General features: G+C 40.1%; 1 protein-coding gene across 3 annotated transcripts; it reads right to left on the reverse strand.

The window, feature by feature from the left end:
• Positions 1 to 374: 374 nt before the first annotated feature.
• flad1 (flavin adenine dinucleotide synthetase 1) lies at positions 375 to 16,210 on the reverse strand. Of its 3 annotated transcripts, XM_053680321.1 has the most exons (9): positions 16,113 to 16,194; positions 15,863 to 15,929; positions 14,886 to 15,051; positions 9,807 to 10,566; positions 9,152 to 9,299; positions 7,081 to 7,179; positions 6,564 to 6,753; positions 1,053 to 1,126; positions 375 to 904 (listed from the first exon to the last, which is right to left on the reverse strand). In XM_053680321.1, the coding sequence occupies exons 3-9, from the start codon at positions 15,033 to 15,035 to the stop codon at positions 769 to 771; spliced, it is 1,557 nt and encodes a 518-aa protein (XP_053536296.1). In that variant the 5' UTR covers positions 15,036 to 15,051; positions 15,863 to 15,929; positions 16,113 to 16,194; the 3' UTR covers positions 375 to 768. The 3 variants fall into 3 exon arrangements, with proteins under 3 accessions (XP_053536296.1, XP_017324198.1, XP_053536297.1); XM_017468709.2 differs by having other exon boundaries at positions 15,863 to 16,210; XM_053680322.1 differs by lacking the exons at positions 14,886 to 15,051; positions 15,863 to 15,929; positions 16,113 to 16,194 and adding an exon at positions 11,973 to 12,156.
• Positions 16,211 to 16,944: the final 734 nt, after the last annotated feature.

The following is a 16,944-nucleotide window of genomic DNA, read 5'->3' on the forward strand; positions in this document are numbered from 1 at the left end:
TATTGACATTTCTGTTGACTAAATAATTGAAAAAGCCCATTTTCCTTATGTTTTTTTTTTTCCAAGTATATCAACTTCATTAGTCTAATAGGCACTGTTTCAAAGATGATCACGTTTGCTTGTCCAAATATGTCAAAAAAGCCAACAATTTCCATGGGGTGTTTTTACTTTTTCACATATGACTGCATGTTTCTTTAACAATACACACTTTCCCCAAATTCAAGACTTGGAAAATGTTCCTTTAGGGTTTCTGGACATAGAACTTTTAGTCTTATTCACCTACTCGAAACTAATTCTCATATTAAGTCTTACATCCTGCTTCACAGAAACGGAAACAAAACTGTACTGATGAGACACAGATGATGACAAAGATGTACTGTTAAAACTTTATTAACATACTATAATCGCCCATTCAGTCTTTTGGTCACTTCTAGTGTACACACAAACACAAAATTCAGTTAAGTAAATGATTTAAAACATTGAGAAGGAGGGAAAAACAGACAAATACCTTTTCATGCAGATCATATCTCATACAGATATAAAAATGACCCTCTCTCTGTCATATACATGTTACAGGAATATGGCTTGATTTCAGTGTTGCTGGGATTGGCTCCAGAACCACTGTAACTCTGAGCAGGACGGATCAGGACGGAAAATGAACGAATGCATCCAGCTGTTTTCCAGTTCTTCCTTGTCATCTCAATCCCTCTGTGATGGGTGCTCTTTTCTCTTGAGCATGGTTTTATCTGGACCAGCACTTATACACCATCACGTCCTTGAGCTGCGTTCTTCTTCCTCTTTCTCCAGCTGGTAGGCAGGTTTATAATGTGTGACACCCCTGCTGTCCACCACTTGGAGAGAGAGATTCCTGAAAGTGTTATCCATGCTGCCCAGTGAGGTGTAGCTACAGTACACACAAAGACATGACAAGAACAATGTGTACAGTAAAGAGTCTGATTACAAAGAGAAAGAGAAATCAAAGGCCACATTTTGAACGAGTGAATAGATGCTGTGTGTAAGTGTGTGTGTAGAACTGGTAAATGAAGCCTCACCCTTTGTCATAGAGAATGCAGTAAGGTACATAAAGGGTCCTCAGGAACAACCAGATGTCATGATAGGTCCAATCCTATAGACAAGCAGAGAGAACATCCTGGATGAAAAAAAAAACATCCTAAATTGTGAGAGTTTTGATCATTCTGCTTCACCAATTGTGCATACATCTACCATGTACAGTCATGGGAAAAAGCAAGTACCCCCTACTTCAATTCTATATATATATTTTTATTTATCAGCACCTAAATAACAATTGGGTGGCCCTCACCAACTTCTATAAAAAAAAAACAAATACCCTCAGGTACCAAAATAAAAACAAAAAAACATGTCATTTGTTCTCCAAAAAGTAAACCAGGTAGAAAAAAATAAGTACTCCCTTCCAACTTCCACAATCATTAACAGAGTAACGAGTCCAAAAGATCTCAGGTGTGTGTCTGCATCATTGCAAGAAGAAAGAACATCAGCTCAGAGAAACAATTGCTGCTGCTCATCAATCTGGGAAGGGTTATAAGGCCATCTCCAAACAATTTGGAATAGACCATTCTACAGTGAGAAGGATTGTTTACAAATGGAGAGCCTTAAAGCCAATAGTCCCAGGAATGAGTGTCCCATCCAGTTCAGTACAAGGACAGACCATTCAACGCTCAAAGATATTAAGAAAAATCCAAGAGCTACATCATGTGACCCATAGGCCTTTGTAAACACATTAAAATGTTTATGTTCATGACAGCACAATCAGAAAAAGACCAAACAAGTATGGCTTTCAGGGTAAGGTGGCTAGGAAAAAGCCTTTCTCTCCAAAAAATAATGTGGCAGCATGACTTAGGTTTGCAAAATTGCATCTGAACAAACCACAATTGTTCTGGAACTATATCCTTTGGATTGATGAGACCAAGGTGGAAAAGTTTAGTCATTATGCACAGCACCATGTTTGGTGAAAATCAAACATATCGCCAAAAACACTTCCTGAAGGGGTGATGATTTGAGCTTCTTGACTTGCAGTCTTGTTTTGCAGCCACAGGACCTGGAAAACTTGCAGTCACTTAGACAACAATGAACTCCATACCAGAATATTCTTCAGACAAACGTGAAACCATCTGTCCAGCAGTTTTAGCTGGGCCAAAATTGGATCATGCAACAAGACAATGATCCCAAACACACTAGCAAATCAGAATGGCTGAAGAAGACAAAAATGAAGGTGTTGGAATAGGAAACACAATGAGATGCTATGGCGGGATCTTAAAAAAAAGCTGTGCATAAACGGATGCCCTCAAACATCAATGAACTGAAGCAATACTGTAAAGAATTTCTCCAAAATGATGAGAGACTGTTAAACTCCTACAGAAAACATATACTTGTAAGTTATTGTTGCTAAAGTTGGATCTACATGTTACTGAATTATAGGATGTGCTTATTATTTCCCACCTGGTTTCTGAATGTTGATTTCATTTTTTGGGGGAAAAAATGACTGCATATTTTTGTTGTCACCTGAGGTTATTTGTTTGTTTGTAGAAGTTGGTGAGGACCGCACAATTGTTATTTAGGTACTGATAACTAAAAACCTAGACATGAAGGAGGGTGTGCTTTGTTTTTCCTGTGACCGTAGATCACAGGCGATTGCTTCAAGACTACATGCGAAGCCCGGCTTACTGTCTAATTTCGTTAAAATGCAACAATGAAATGTTTCTATCTCAAATATAGAAATGTGTCTACAATATTCATTACTCTTGGTGAAATTTGATATTTTTAACGATTCATAATATCAAATCTCTCCCTGTAATATGGTACTGTTTTTTCATTTTAGGCAAACTGTTATCGATGGATAGCGAAGCCTGCATAAAAACCTCAGAAGCCCCTGACACGCTGCTGAAATAAATCCAGTGACACACAGCTTCTACAATATACACTTCTATGGCAGATTCAAGTACACTTGTTTTAATGGGAGCAAAGATTAACAGTCGCTCCACAATAGCATTTAATACGTCATTTTGAGTACTGTCCAGTTTGAACCTTGTAACAAACGGCCAATCATTAAAATGGTAATGAACGTGACTGACATCTCAAACTTGAACATAACACATCTGTCAGACTCTCAGAGTGCTCGGAGCTGCAGTACTCAATCAGCAGCCTAATGCGTAACAGTTTTACACAACTCGTAAAGCTTGATGTTATCTTTGTAATTGGTAAATATTCTAAATATATTCCAAGCATAGAGTTATATATTTGTAGGTCTAGCTGTCATTACCCTCTTCAGTGAAATCTAGCTGTCTAGTTAGCCGTTTAGCTGCTTTTTAGCACATCATGGCAGACACTGCTAATTTTGTCGACGTGATTTTGAAAAGGCCTTTTGATGCTCTTATTTATGAGGAGAGACTGAGAATTAAACCGATGAACACATAGATATATATAAATACTTCAATAACTGACACCTGTGCTTCCCTTCAACCCCCATTGAAATCAGTGTGAATGTCAGGTAATTTTGACAAAACGCATCTCAGAAATGAAAGTTTATCCTTAGCTGCTCAACTCTATGATAGGATCTGATTCCACCTTTTCATAAAAGCACCTGCCGAATATGAATAAACATAACTGACGTCAATAAATGAATGTTAAATTTAACCTCTTGCCAACCCAAATAAAAACAAGAGCAAGAAGCATCTCCAGGCAAAGCTTTTAAATCAGACAGATATACAGGTCTGCTGTTTCATGTACTGTGCATAAGCAGTAATGATTAAGATGACTGAACTGGTGCACAGTGGCTTCTGAAAGCCTATTCATCATTACACACTCTTCTGCTGTTACGTTGTGTTTGTGTGTTAGATAACGGCTTGAACAGCTTTGGAGAGTGAGTGTACCTTCTGTAAAGTTTCAATGGCTGTTCTGAGGCTTTTACAAAGAGTACATAAGATCTGATTACAATTAAATAAGTTTTATTTCAATTTATGGGTAAAGTCGAATCAAATGAAATCTTCCACATTAATTGGGTGAAGAAAAAAAAAAAAACAGCAAGCACTCAGCACATCTACCTTCATTAATCTAATCACTGCATGGGCTATATATGATATGATATGATATGATATAATTACACCAGTTAAACAAGACTACTTGGTTTATTATTACCGATGCACGTGCATTAGGTCTTTACTTATAATGACCATGATAAACATATCCATTAGGTACTGTTATGCAAGTGTGGATTTCAATAATTTGGGAAATAAAATGAAAAAAGACAAACTGCACTTTATTTCTGACCATTTCTCCCTAAAAACAGCACAAATACAGCTCACAATTGCAGTCTACGCAATCGTTTTCAAAGCTGTAATACTCTTATCAGCCACATGGAGGGGTACTTGGACAACCACAGTTGGGACATTTCATCCACAATTAACGCATTGCTTTGGTATAAATATAATTTCAAAATGTGCCTAATATTTGACTAATTGAATTAATATACAGGGTGTCAAAACTTATCTTTACATCTTTTATATTACGTTTAAAATACACAAACAATTACCAATCAATGAAATTTAGACAACCCAAAAACCCTTTTTCTTAACGTAATGAAGTTGCAGGATTCAGTATGTGCAAAAAGCTTCCCTAATCGCTGTAACATATCTATGTCAATGATTTCAATAGCAGTAATTCGTTCTGTAATTCCTGCCTTTAGTTCATCAATGTCTGACATCCGAGTGTCATGTACATGATCTCAATTGAGGAATTGAGGAGTGGAGGTTTTACTCTGAACTTTACAGACCACATTTCAACAACTGCACGGTCTTGTAGGTTCATTCTGTATAATATCAAGAAAATCAGACCCTATCTCACTGATCAGGCGACACAGCTACTAGTCCAGGCAATTGTTATCTCAAAAATGGACTACTGCAATGCACTACTCTCAGGCCTCCCAGCCAGCTCAATCAAACCCCTCCAGATGATTCAGAATGCAGCATCATGCCTTGTTTTGACCCAGCCCAAAAGGACCCATGTCACACCCCTCTTCATCTCTCTCCACTGGCTTCCTGTAGCCAGCCGCATCAAATTCAACACCTTGATGCTCACGTACAAGACGTTGTCTGGAACAGCACACCCCTTCCTCAACACTCTCCTGGAGGTTTACGAAGCTGCGATCAGTTAATGACCGACGCCTAGTTGTGCCTAGAGCTTAAACATCCAGTGCGTGCAAGATAACCCAAGAATATCTCTGAGTTGGAAACGTTCTGCAAGGAATAGTGGGGTATTTACTAAGTACTGACCTAGAAGGGTCATGCCACATGCCTTTTGCACGTCACAACAGAGCGGCCTCCGACACTAGGTAACCGTAATGTTTTCGGGTTGTCTGTATGTCCATCTGTGCGTCCCCCCAAGATTACTGTTTGTGTAACATCTCAAGAACGAGTTGTTGAATGTCTGTTGGATTTATATGGAATGATCACTGTAACCCACAGATGAACTTATTTGATTTTTGAATCGACTCAAACAGGCTCAGGGCCCCATCTAGGTTAAATGCCCCCTATAGTTTTTCTTCAACAGCTTCCTTCTTATTTAAAGTATATTTTGCATATAAATGTATAACAAGAAGGATCAGACTTGTTGGCAGTGGAGACCTTTCTGTTCTACTTGTTTAAAATAGTTTGCTGCGAAAGCTCTGTTCACTTCTTTTCACTTCAAAAAGCAACAAACTATGTAATTGGGTGAGGGGTGCACAAAACCTTTGCATGCAACTATAGACCACATTCATGTTACTCATGAAGGTCATAATTCCTACACCAGTATCACCTGTTACACAGGTACAACACAATAGACACTATACTTCTAACACTTCAATGCTGCTGGTATGTAGTGATAAGGCCTCAGTTACTGTGCTGGTGATTACATGTTCCATATGTTACAACTATTATGATGGTTGTGTTGTATTTATTGTGCTGTCTCGTTGTAATTAGTCTACAACTTGTACAGGGTCTATTTATTGTTGTGTCCATTTGAATTGCAACTTCTTCATTGTGCACTTCATGTATGGTTATTCACTGTAGTCACTTTCTGTGGCATAAAATCTCTGTTCCAAATAATCTTACCCTACAGTGTGCTGCTTAAGTACCCCAGACTAGCTCTTTTTTTAATCATTCAACTGAATTACAGTCCACAGGATGATGTGAACTTAGAAACTAAATTCAGTTAGTGGGCCAGATTATAACCTTCGTCAGCACAGACCCAGCCTGTGGAAACTTTGACACCCCTAGACCCCTAGACTAGATTCAGGATATAATTGTAAAGCTGACTAAACTTGATTAAAGGCATTCGAACTTGACTCAGCGTGGAATGCGTGTGATCCCATGATACAATTTAAACTTGGATTAAATTCTATTGTCCACCCTGATCCAATCATATATTCATCACTCTAAAGGTGTTGAAAGCTTGCTTGTATAGAAAGATAAATCAGGATTAATAAGCAGCCAGAGTTGGTATATTTGACTTTCAATGCTGTGTGTGCGTGCATGTGTGTGCATTTTCACCAGTAATGGGTTGACTCTCATGTAGGGAGGCCAGTCTGGGTCTGTGGGGCAGAGGGCAGTGAGAGTGTGTGAGTATGGATCAGTGCGTCTGGTGCCCATGAGAACGGCACGAAGCTCAGGTCTCTTCTCCTGCACTTCATTTAGAGCCTGCCGAATGTTGCCCTCCACAGCAATAAGGTCCAACTCATATCTGCAAAACACACACACACACACACACACACACACAATCACTGCTTTTGTTGTATTCTCAGATGATACAGTAAACATTATTATTTAAGAGCATGTTTGGAATACATTGGTGGGCCACAGACAGAAATGGTTTGAGGTATGCAATACTTTTTTGCTTTTAATGCCACACCTTGAATACTTTCTCTATTTATTTTAATTATCTACTGACAGTTCCTTCCTTACTAAATGGCGCACTTATATATTACAACCTTACTATATAAGACTTGTACAGGTGTTGTGTAATCTGTGACTGTGATTTATAATAATAAATCAGTTCTAAAGAATTTACCTTTTAATCGTGTCCTGCAGAAATCGCTCCATCTCGGGGAACGGGGAGACGATGCGGATGTACAGAGCTTTCAACTTGTCTTTACAGTCTGGATAGCGGCTGAGGAGGAAGACGGTTTAAAAGCTTAAATAAATGTTGTGCTAGTGTGGTGTATGCTGCATGATCCCCATTGAAAACCTTTCCATTCATTAAAGCAGAGTATATATATATATATATATATATATATATATATATATATATATATATATATATATATATATATATATATATATATATATAACATGTTTATGCATGTTTATATTATATATATATATATATATATATATATATATATATATATATATATATATATATATATATATATATATATATATATATACATATATACATACACACACATACATACACACACACACACTCTGCAAAAAAAGAAACGTCCTCTCAAATTTCCAGCAATTTTCTTAACACATGTAAATATTTGTATTGACATAAAAAGACTCAACAACTGAGACATAAACTGAATGAGTTTCACAGACATTTGATGAGGAGAAATGGAATAATGAGTCCCTGAACAAATGGACAAAGGGTCAATATTAAAAGTAACAGTCAGTATGTGGTGTGTTCACCAGCTGCTTTAAGTACTACAAGGCATCTCATCCTCATGGACTGCACCAGATTTGTCAGTTCTTGCTGTGAGATGTTACTCCACTTTTCCACCACAGCATTCACAAGTTCTCGATCACATTGGTGGGGGGGGGGGGGGGGGGGGGTGGACACATGATTACATGTAATTTTCCACTGCAAGGACAACCTGCTGTCCTTCCAGTCTCCCTGTAGCACTGTCTTGGGCATCTGACATTACAGACATTGCAGTTTATTGCTCTGGCCACATCTGCAGTCCTCATGCTTCCCTGCAGCAGGTCTATGGCATGTTCACGCAGGTGAGCAGGAACACTAGGCATCTTTCTTCTGGTGTTTTTCAGAGTCAGTAGAAAGGTCTCTTTAGTGTCCTAAGTTATTGTAACTGTGACTTTAATTGCCTACCTCCTGTAAACAGTCTTTAGGACTGTTCCACAGGTGCATGTGCAAGAATTGTTTATGGTTCATTGAACAAGCATGAAGAACAAGCATCTGTACAAGAATCTGTAAACAATTATTGAACAAGCTGTAAACAAGCATCTGTAAACCTTGTTTGGATTTTACAAAATTATCTTTCACATCTCTCTTTTATGCCGAGTATAGTTCCTCTGTAAACCAGCTGGGTTTTGGCATAAAACTATTTTTTTTTTTTTGTATTTTTAGACCAGCTCTGTGCACTACAACTTTCATTTCTCATAATTGAATTTTTTTTTTTTTTTTTATAAATGTCTTTGTAGCTATTTAGCCCCAAGCCTATTTATCCATCCGCATGCCAGATAACTGAACTAACAACCAGTGGTCATGAGATGTTAACGGCGGAAATGTGCATAAAGGTTATCAGTTGTGCTTCAAGATAAAGAAAAGCAATGTCACTGGCCAGGTGCTCATTACAGAGGACCATTTTTACAGCTTGAGTAAAAAACCCAAAGGTTTCTTCCGATACTTTAACCATGAACTATAAAAGAGAGGAAGTGAGAGTTTGACGTGTGTAAACAGAAACTGGATGGGTTTTTATTAGAAACAAAACTGCTGAATCATGCCACTTCAACAAAATTAAAGTGTACTTCGAAAAAAGCAGAGAATTCTAGGAATAAGCCACTATTACAGTTTGCACCATGCTGCGGGTTACGGCTTTCCTGCTGTCCCACTTTGAACTGAGGCGAAGTGGACCTTGCCTTCAAATTCGTAACTTGAATACTGGTAAACTACTTTATCCTTGCTACAGTTCTCTCTTCATAATACTGCGCAAAATCCACAGCTTTTTCATAGATCTGAAATGTGGATCAGCTCAAGGGGCACATTTTTATATCAGCATTCCATACTCTTGACGCAATGCACCTAAAATATAACAGTGAAATGTATTAAAAAGCATGCTTACTTACTGACAGAAAGCCAAGCAAATCTGATTGCTCACATTTCTCTTTTTCCTCACCGTTTAAGGGCAGCGTAAAAAAGATGTAGCAGCGCCGTGCAGTCTTTGCCGCCATTGAAGCCAATGCAGATCTCATTTAGTCGGTAATGATCCAGTGCCTTCTCGATGGTCCTCAGAGCTGCAGCTACTTTCTCTCCCAAGGGTGATCCTGAAAAATAGTGATTTTTATATTAAATATATCTTTTTATAACTTATTTCTGAATACCTTAATGAATAGCTTTATATAACATCTGTATCACCTTGGTGGTTATTGGGTGCAAAATTGAATCTACTTGTGCAAACAGATGTTAGAGAGTACATGTTGACAGACATCATTAGAAATCAATTATGAAGCTTCATTTCCAATTATGGAGCTGGTGGTCAACATGAGTGCATTTCAACCTGAGCCAAAAACAGACCATGACTCAACCCGAAAAACACAGAACATGACCAGTCTGGTGTGCATTATTTATCAGCGATTCCTGTTTTCGCTAATATACCCCATTACTTCATTTGCTGTTTTTAATCTGCATGCGTGCTCAAACCAAGGAAAACACTCAATTTTACAACGCACCCTTTTAAAGCCTTGCACTGTAACATCCTTATTATTTAACTTTCCACTTCAATAATATACTTTATATACACTCCTGTCTTCCATTATTTTCCCAAAAATTACCGTTCAAGGCGAGCAAGTAGACCTCATGGGGTGCAACAGTGACAGGATCGCTGACCAGCCGCACCACACTCCCTTTAGGCAGGTCCTCCTCCAGCCTGGCCTGCGCCCTCTCCACCTTGTCGGCACTGTCCGAGTCCAGCACCAGCCTCACGCGGTAGTAGTTGCTCAGCCAGTCAGGATACGAGCCGAGCGCTATAGATTTTCCCCATTCCGACTGCAACCTCGTAAGGATGGGAGCGATTTCTGTTTCGTCAGCATTCACAAACACCTCACGTGTGTGAAAAGCAGTTCCCGGTCTGGCAAACACATGCACCAGGCCATTGAAGGAACGCTCCAGAAGTGTAGGGATGCCAGGGAACATGTAGACGTTGCGTACGCTGATCAGAGGAAAGCGCAGAGGCTCGCCGGTCTGGGGGTCTCGACCGTAGTTCAGCTTTGCAGAAGAAGGCACAGTGGCAAGTTTCATGGGGGCACTGGTAGAATCGACGGTGCCGAAGAACTTCTCAATGAGGCGTGTGAGCTCCGGGTGGATATGCAGACTCTCGCCGAACGCCAGCGCCACTGCTTCAAAGGTCACATCGTCATGCGTGGGGCCAATGCCACCTGCTGTGATCAGGTGCGTTACCGTGGGTGAGAGCGCAGCCACTTCCTTAGCGATGACCTCCTGCACATCAGGCACCACTGAAATGCGTTGCACACTGACCCCCAGCTTGCGCAGGCCGCGACACAAGAAGGTGCTGTTTGTGTCTGCCGTGTGACCCTAACATACATGCATACACGCAAAAAAAAAAAAAAAAACACAAGGTATAAAGATGCACCCCTGATAAAATACTTGCAATCTGTTTGGCATAATTTTTTTTCCTACAACCACGACATTTATTGCTCATTTACACTTTTATCACTGGGAGTGTCATATTTGATCTACAGGTCTTGAGAAACAGTCATGCAATCAATACATAATGTATTCAATATGTAGTCAATTAGTATTACTAAATGTGCAATACATCTAAAAATCTAAGGCACAGACGTAGATACAGCGCCCTCCACTAAAATTGGCACTCTTGGCATATATGAGCAAAGAAGGTTGTTTAAAACTTTACTGTCTTTTTTACTGTTTTTACTGTTTAACCTTTTGATCCTTTGTTCAAAGAATTCACAAAAATACTCTGCTCTACAAAAGAAATCTAGCTTTGTTAAATACATGTGTGCAAAAATTATTTCCACACCAGAGTTCATATGAGAAAAATATATTTGAAGTATATTCCCACTGATATTTCAACATTTTTTAGTACAGCTGGGTGACTAGGAACAGGAAATTGTTCAACCATGACTTCCTGTTTCACATGGGTATAAATATGAGGTAACACATAGGCCAAATTCCCTTAGTCATTCATAACAATGGGTAAGACCAAGTAGTATAGCTGTGATGTGCAGCAAAAGGACGTTGAGCTTCACAAAATGGGAAGTGGCTATAAGAAAATAGTACAAGCATTGAAAATGTCCATTTCCACCTTCAGGGCAATAATTAAGATGTTCCAGTCAACTGGAAATGTTATTAATCAACCTGGAATTGGACGTGTGTCTATATTGTCTCAGTGCACTGTGAAGAGAATGGTTCAACCGGTCAAAAAGTCTCTATGGAACACAGCTGGAGAATTGCAGAAGTTAGTTGCGTCTTGGGGTCAGAAAGTCTCCAAAACTACAATCTGAATCTACATCACCACAAGTTGTTTGGAAGGGTTTCAAGAAAAAAAGCCTCTACTCTCATCCAAAAACAAACTTGAGCGTCTTCCGTTTGCCAGACACTACTGTAACTTCAAATGGGATCGGGTTCTATGGTCAGATGAAACCAAAATAGAGCTTTTTGGCAATAAACACCAGAGGTGGTTTTGGAGCACACAGAGAGGAAGCCATATGGAAAAGTACCTCATGCCCACGGTTAAATATGGTGGTGGCTCTTTAATGTCTTGGGGCTGTTTTTCTGCCAGATGACCTGGACAGTATGTTAGGATACATGGCATCATGAACTCTACCAAATGTCAACAGATATTAAATGAAAACCTGAGGGTCTCTGCTAGAAGGCTTAAAATGGGCCGTGGTTGAATCTTCCAGCAGGACAGTGATCCAAAACATACATGAAAACCAACACAAAACTGGTTTACTGACCACAAAATCAAGGTCCTGCCATGGCCATCCCAGTCGCCTGACTTGAAACCCATAGAAAACCTGTGAGGTGAACTGAAGAGGAGAGTCCACCAGCATGGACCTCGAAAATCTGAAGGATCTGGGGAGATTCTGTATGGAGGAATGGTCTCAGATCCCTTGCCATGTATTCTCCAACCTCATCAGGCATTATAGGAGAAGACTAAGATAATAATTGTTAATAATTTGTTGATTATTGTTGTACACATATATTTAACAAAGATATTTTTCAATAAACCTGTGTTGTGTTTGCAGTTGTTTGAGATCCATGAGAGGGGAGAATTTTTGTGAATTTTTTTTAACAAAAGATCAAAATACTAAACAATAAAGACAATTTTTCACAGCCTTCTCTGCTCATATTTACAGTGAGGGAAAGAAGTATTTGATCCCCTGCTGATTTTGTACCTTTGCCCACTGACAAAGAAATGATCAGTCTATAATTTTAATGGTAGATTTATTTGAACAGTGAGAGACAGAATAACAAGAAAATCCAGAAAAACGCATGTCAAAAATGTTATAAATTGATTTTCATTTTAATGAGGGATTTAAGTATTTGACCCCCTCTCAATCAGAAAGATTTCTGGCTCCCAGGTGTCTTTTATACAGGTAACGAGCTGAGATTAGGAGCACACTCTGAAAGGGAGTGCTCCTAATCTCAGCTCGTTACCTGTATAAAAGACACCTGTCCACAGAAGCAATCAATCAATCAGATTCCAAACTCTCCACCATGGCCAAGACCAAAGAGCTCTCCAAGGATGTCAGGGACAAGATTGTAGACCTACACAAGTCTGGAATGGGCTTCAAGACCATTGCCAAGCAGCTTGGTGAGAAGGGGACAACAGTTGGTGCGATTATTCGCAAATGGAAGAAACACAAAAGAACTGTCAATCTCCCTCGGCCTGGGGCTCCATGCAAGATCTCACCTCGTGGAGTTGCATTGATCATGAGAACAGTGAGGAATCAGCCCACAACTACACGGGAGGATCTTGTCAATGATCTCAAGGCAGCTGGGACCATAGTCACCAAGAAAACAATTGGTAACACACTACACCGTGAAGGACTGAAATCCTGCAGCGCCCGCAAGGTCCCCCTGCTCAAGAAAGCACATATACATGCCTGTCTGAAGTTTGCCAGTGAACATCTGAATGATACAGAGGACAACTGGGTGAAAGTGTTGTGGTCAGATGAGACCAAAATGGAGCTCTTTGGCATCAACTCAACTCGCCGTGTTTGGAGGAGGAGGAATGCTGCCTATGACCCCAAGAACACCATCCCCACTGTCAAACATGGAGGTGGAAACATTATGCTTTGGGGGTGTTTTTCTGCTAAGGGGACAGGACAACTTCACCGCATCAAAGGGACGATGGACAGGGCCACGTACTGTCAAATCTTGGGTGAGAACCTCCTTCCCTCAGCCAGGGCATTGAAAATGGGTCACGGATGGGTATTCCAGCATGACAATGACCCAAAACACATGGCCAAGGCAACAAAGGAGTGGCTCAAGAAGAAGCACATTAAGGTCCTGGAGTGGCCTAGCCAGTCTCCAGACCTTAATCCCATAGAAAATCTGTGGAGGGAGCTGAAGGTTCGAGTTGTCAAACATCAGTATCGAAACCTTAATGACTTGGAGAAGATCTGCAAACAGGAGTGGGATAAAATCCCTCCTGAGATGTGCGCAAACCTGGTGGCCAACTACAAGAAACGTCTGACCTCTGTGATTGCCAACAAGGGTTTTGCCACCAAGTACTAAGTCATGTTTTGCAGAGGGGTCAAATACATATTTCCATCATTAAAATGCAAATCAATTTATAACATTTTTGATATGCGTTTTTCTGGATTTTTTTGTTGTTATTCTGTCTCTCACTGTTCAAATAAATCTACCATTAAAATTATAGACTGATCATTTCTTTGTCAGTGGGCAAACGTACAAAATCAGCAGGGGATCAAATACTTTTTTCCCTCACTGTACCAAAGGCGCCAATATTAGTGGAGGGCACTGTAGTAATTTATGCATTTTTCACAACCGGGCGCAAAATAAATAATTAAAACTTCTGTGGCACAGCTAAGCGCTGATGAAAGACTTGTTTTAAAACGTGTACGGAGCTTATCCCAGGGAACTCTGGGCTGGGCACAAGGCTGGGGACATCCTGGACGGGGTGCCAACCCATCGCAGGGCTCAATCGCACACACATACACACTACAGGCCAATCAGCCGACAACTAGCCTGGGGGAGGAAACTGGAATACCTGGAGGAAACCCGGGGAGAACATGCAAACTCCTACAGGGCGGAGGCAGGATTCGAACCCCCAACCCTGGAGGTGTGAGGCAAACGTTCTCCCAAGTGCTCATAATCTTATTATAATATTTTTCAAATATCAAAATAACAGTTGATGACAGTTACAATAATTGGTATTTTATGCAAAGCTGTTCATTTTCTCATCTAAAGCAATATAACAACATAATGGCTGATTAAATCTAACTGCTATTTAAGTAAGACCAAGTGTGATGCTGAATGTTTGTACTGTTCATTTTTATGCAGTCTAACTAGTTCCATGGGTGGAAGGTTCAGCTATAAAAGCCTCTAATAACTCCTGTAAATAAATATGATTGTACTTATTTGGCTAATGCAAATACTTGACTAATTTGATTATGTTTGTAAAATAAAGCTGAAAATAATCCAGAAAATATTTCACCACCCAGGGACGTGAAGCTAAAATGTTGTGATTGTAAATAAACTGTATACAGCACCAGAGTTTTTCCAACCCTCACTATCACTTTCAACCATTCATGCACTACACCATAGTACAACATGGCCCTCTGTGTGTAATGAATATTAATTGAATATTACATCATAGCCGGTGTGCCTCACCATCTCACCTTAAGAATCTCATCGCCGATGATTACGATGGCGGCTGTGGCCGGTTCTCCGTTCTCGGTGCTGCCATTTTGGGCCATACTGCTGAGTTGAGCTCCCACACGGCGAATCCTCTCCACAGCTCTGCTCAGCCGAGGTAAAGCCTGGAGCATTCAGCCGGGGTGAGTACTAGAAAAGAAACAAGAACGCAGAGAGACTCAGTGGGAGGTAATCGTGTCTCTGAATGCTTACAGGCATCACAAAAAATCCGTTAACAGTCAAAGATATTGGAGTCGATCTTGAGAAATCATATGAACGAGGTAAACCCAGTAATTTATTGCTATTAGACATAATATAAACTAAAGTGACACTACAGCCAGAAAATACACGCTTTAATCCAATATTTATTTCAAAATTATCGAAACTGTACACACCTGAGCAGATGATTCTTAAGGATAACAGTGGCAGAGAGAGTGGATTACTGAACAGACCTACTGGGCACAGGCCCAGGGGCCCAAGGAGTCACGGGGCCCCAAAGCCAGAGACTCTTATAATCTATCTAGAGTCAAAGGGTCAAAGTCTCCTTGAAAAACTGTAGAAATAACCTACACATTAACTTTGAAGATGTCACGAGAAAGACACCATCATGCCCACGGACCCACTGTCTCATAACTCGTCCCTGCTTGCCGATGCTGGGATTTGAACTCACAGCCTTCTAATCAGCAACCCAAAGTCTTCGTCAATGATCCACCACTGCACTTTCATTCAGATGTCAACATTTTAAACCCAAGGTCACTTTGAATTCCTGTAACCTTTGCCCCAGTTTGGTTCAGACCTCATCATCATAAAGGGAATTTAGCTGAGCAACTTTCTTTAAGCCAGAACTGAAGAGCTTTTCTGTACACAGTGAAGTTACACTAATGTAGTTTTATTAATGACTTCACAAATGAACAGTAGTAGGAATATATTTTTTAATTACAGGGCGTTTTGCCTCCCTTACCTTCTTAGCAGGTGATAAATCTTCACTGTGTGTGAATTAGTCCAAGAAGTTCACTTGAGAAGAACATCTTCTTAAAACATAAACATGTGTCCATGTCAGAGGGCAATTTGCAGTCCTGCAGCGGTCATGTGATTACAGTATAACACAGCATGTCATGAAGACCTTAATAAGCTCTGTAACGTCCAGCGACACTGAAAAGGATAGTACATACTACAATATTTGTTTAAAAAATAAACAGCGAAGAACAAACCAGCGGGTCGTTTAATGAAGTCTTTAATCCGTTTAATTGGACATACACAACTGAACTTCCCCCCAAAACAAAACGACGGTGCCGGGTAAGAAAACTTGATCTCCTGTCTAAGCCAATAGAACAGAGACGCTTGCCGGAACTGACGTAGAAGCTACTGAATAGCCCAATGAACCTGAAGAAGGGCGGGGTTTAATAACAAACCCGGAAGTGTCGCTACTTCTTTTGCGTGCAGCCATGTAACGTTTTTATCCCACCCATATTCGGCAAATCGCACCTTGTACGCTTTTATTAGGTGTGTGTGTGTGTGTGTGTGTGTGTGTGTGTGTGTGTGTGTGTGTGTGTTTGTTTATTTGGGTGCGCGAGCAGTGTCAGTGTAGCATTTAACCTGTTGCTGTTGTTTCTTCTTTTTTTTAATGACCGAGTTTGTATCACTATAATTGACTATTAATTCATATTCATACCAATATTATAAACTCTTTTAAAATTCTCTGATACAATGCATTGTGCACACACCTATCTGAGACAATGTTGAAAACAAACTCTTTCATGTTATTCAGTCACAAGCAGCTAGCTGGTCATGGTTTGGGTTGTGGTGGAACTGGATGTGAGTAGGATGAGAGGCCAGTCCATCTCTCTCTCTCTCTCTCTCTCTCTCTCTCTCACACACACACACACACACACGCACACGCGCACATTGAGACATAAGTTTCAATTGTGATATGCAAGTCATAAGAGTGCACTCATGAATATCTGGAGTGACAGACTGTGAACATGACATATTAGTTCCACTGAAGTTTTGGTTGGAGCAGTAATTCTCAATCCTAATGCTGCA

The sequence above is a fragment of the Ictalurus punctatus genome, chromosome 1 (genome assembly GCF_001660625.3).
Source record: "Ictalurus punctatus breed USDA103 chromosome 1, Coco_2.0, whole genome shotgun sequence".
NCBI classification, from domain to species: domain Eukaryota; kingdom Metazoa; phylum Chordata; class Actinopteri; order Siluriformes; family Ictaluridae; genus Ictalurus; species Ictalurus punctatus.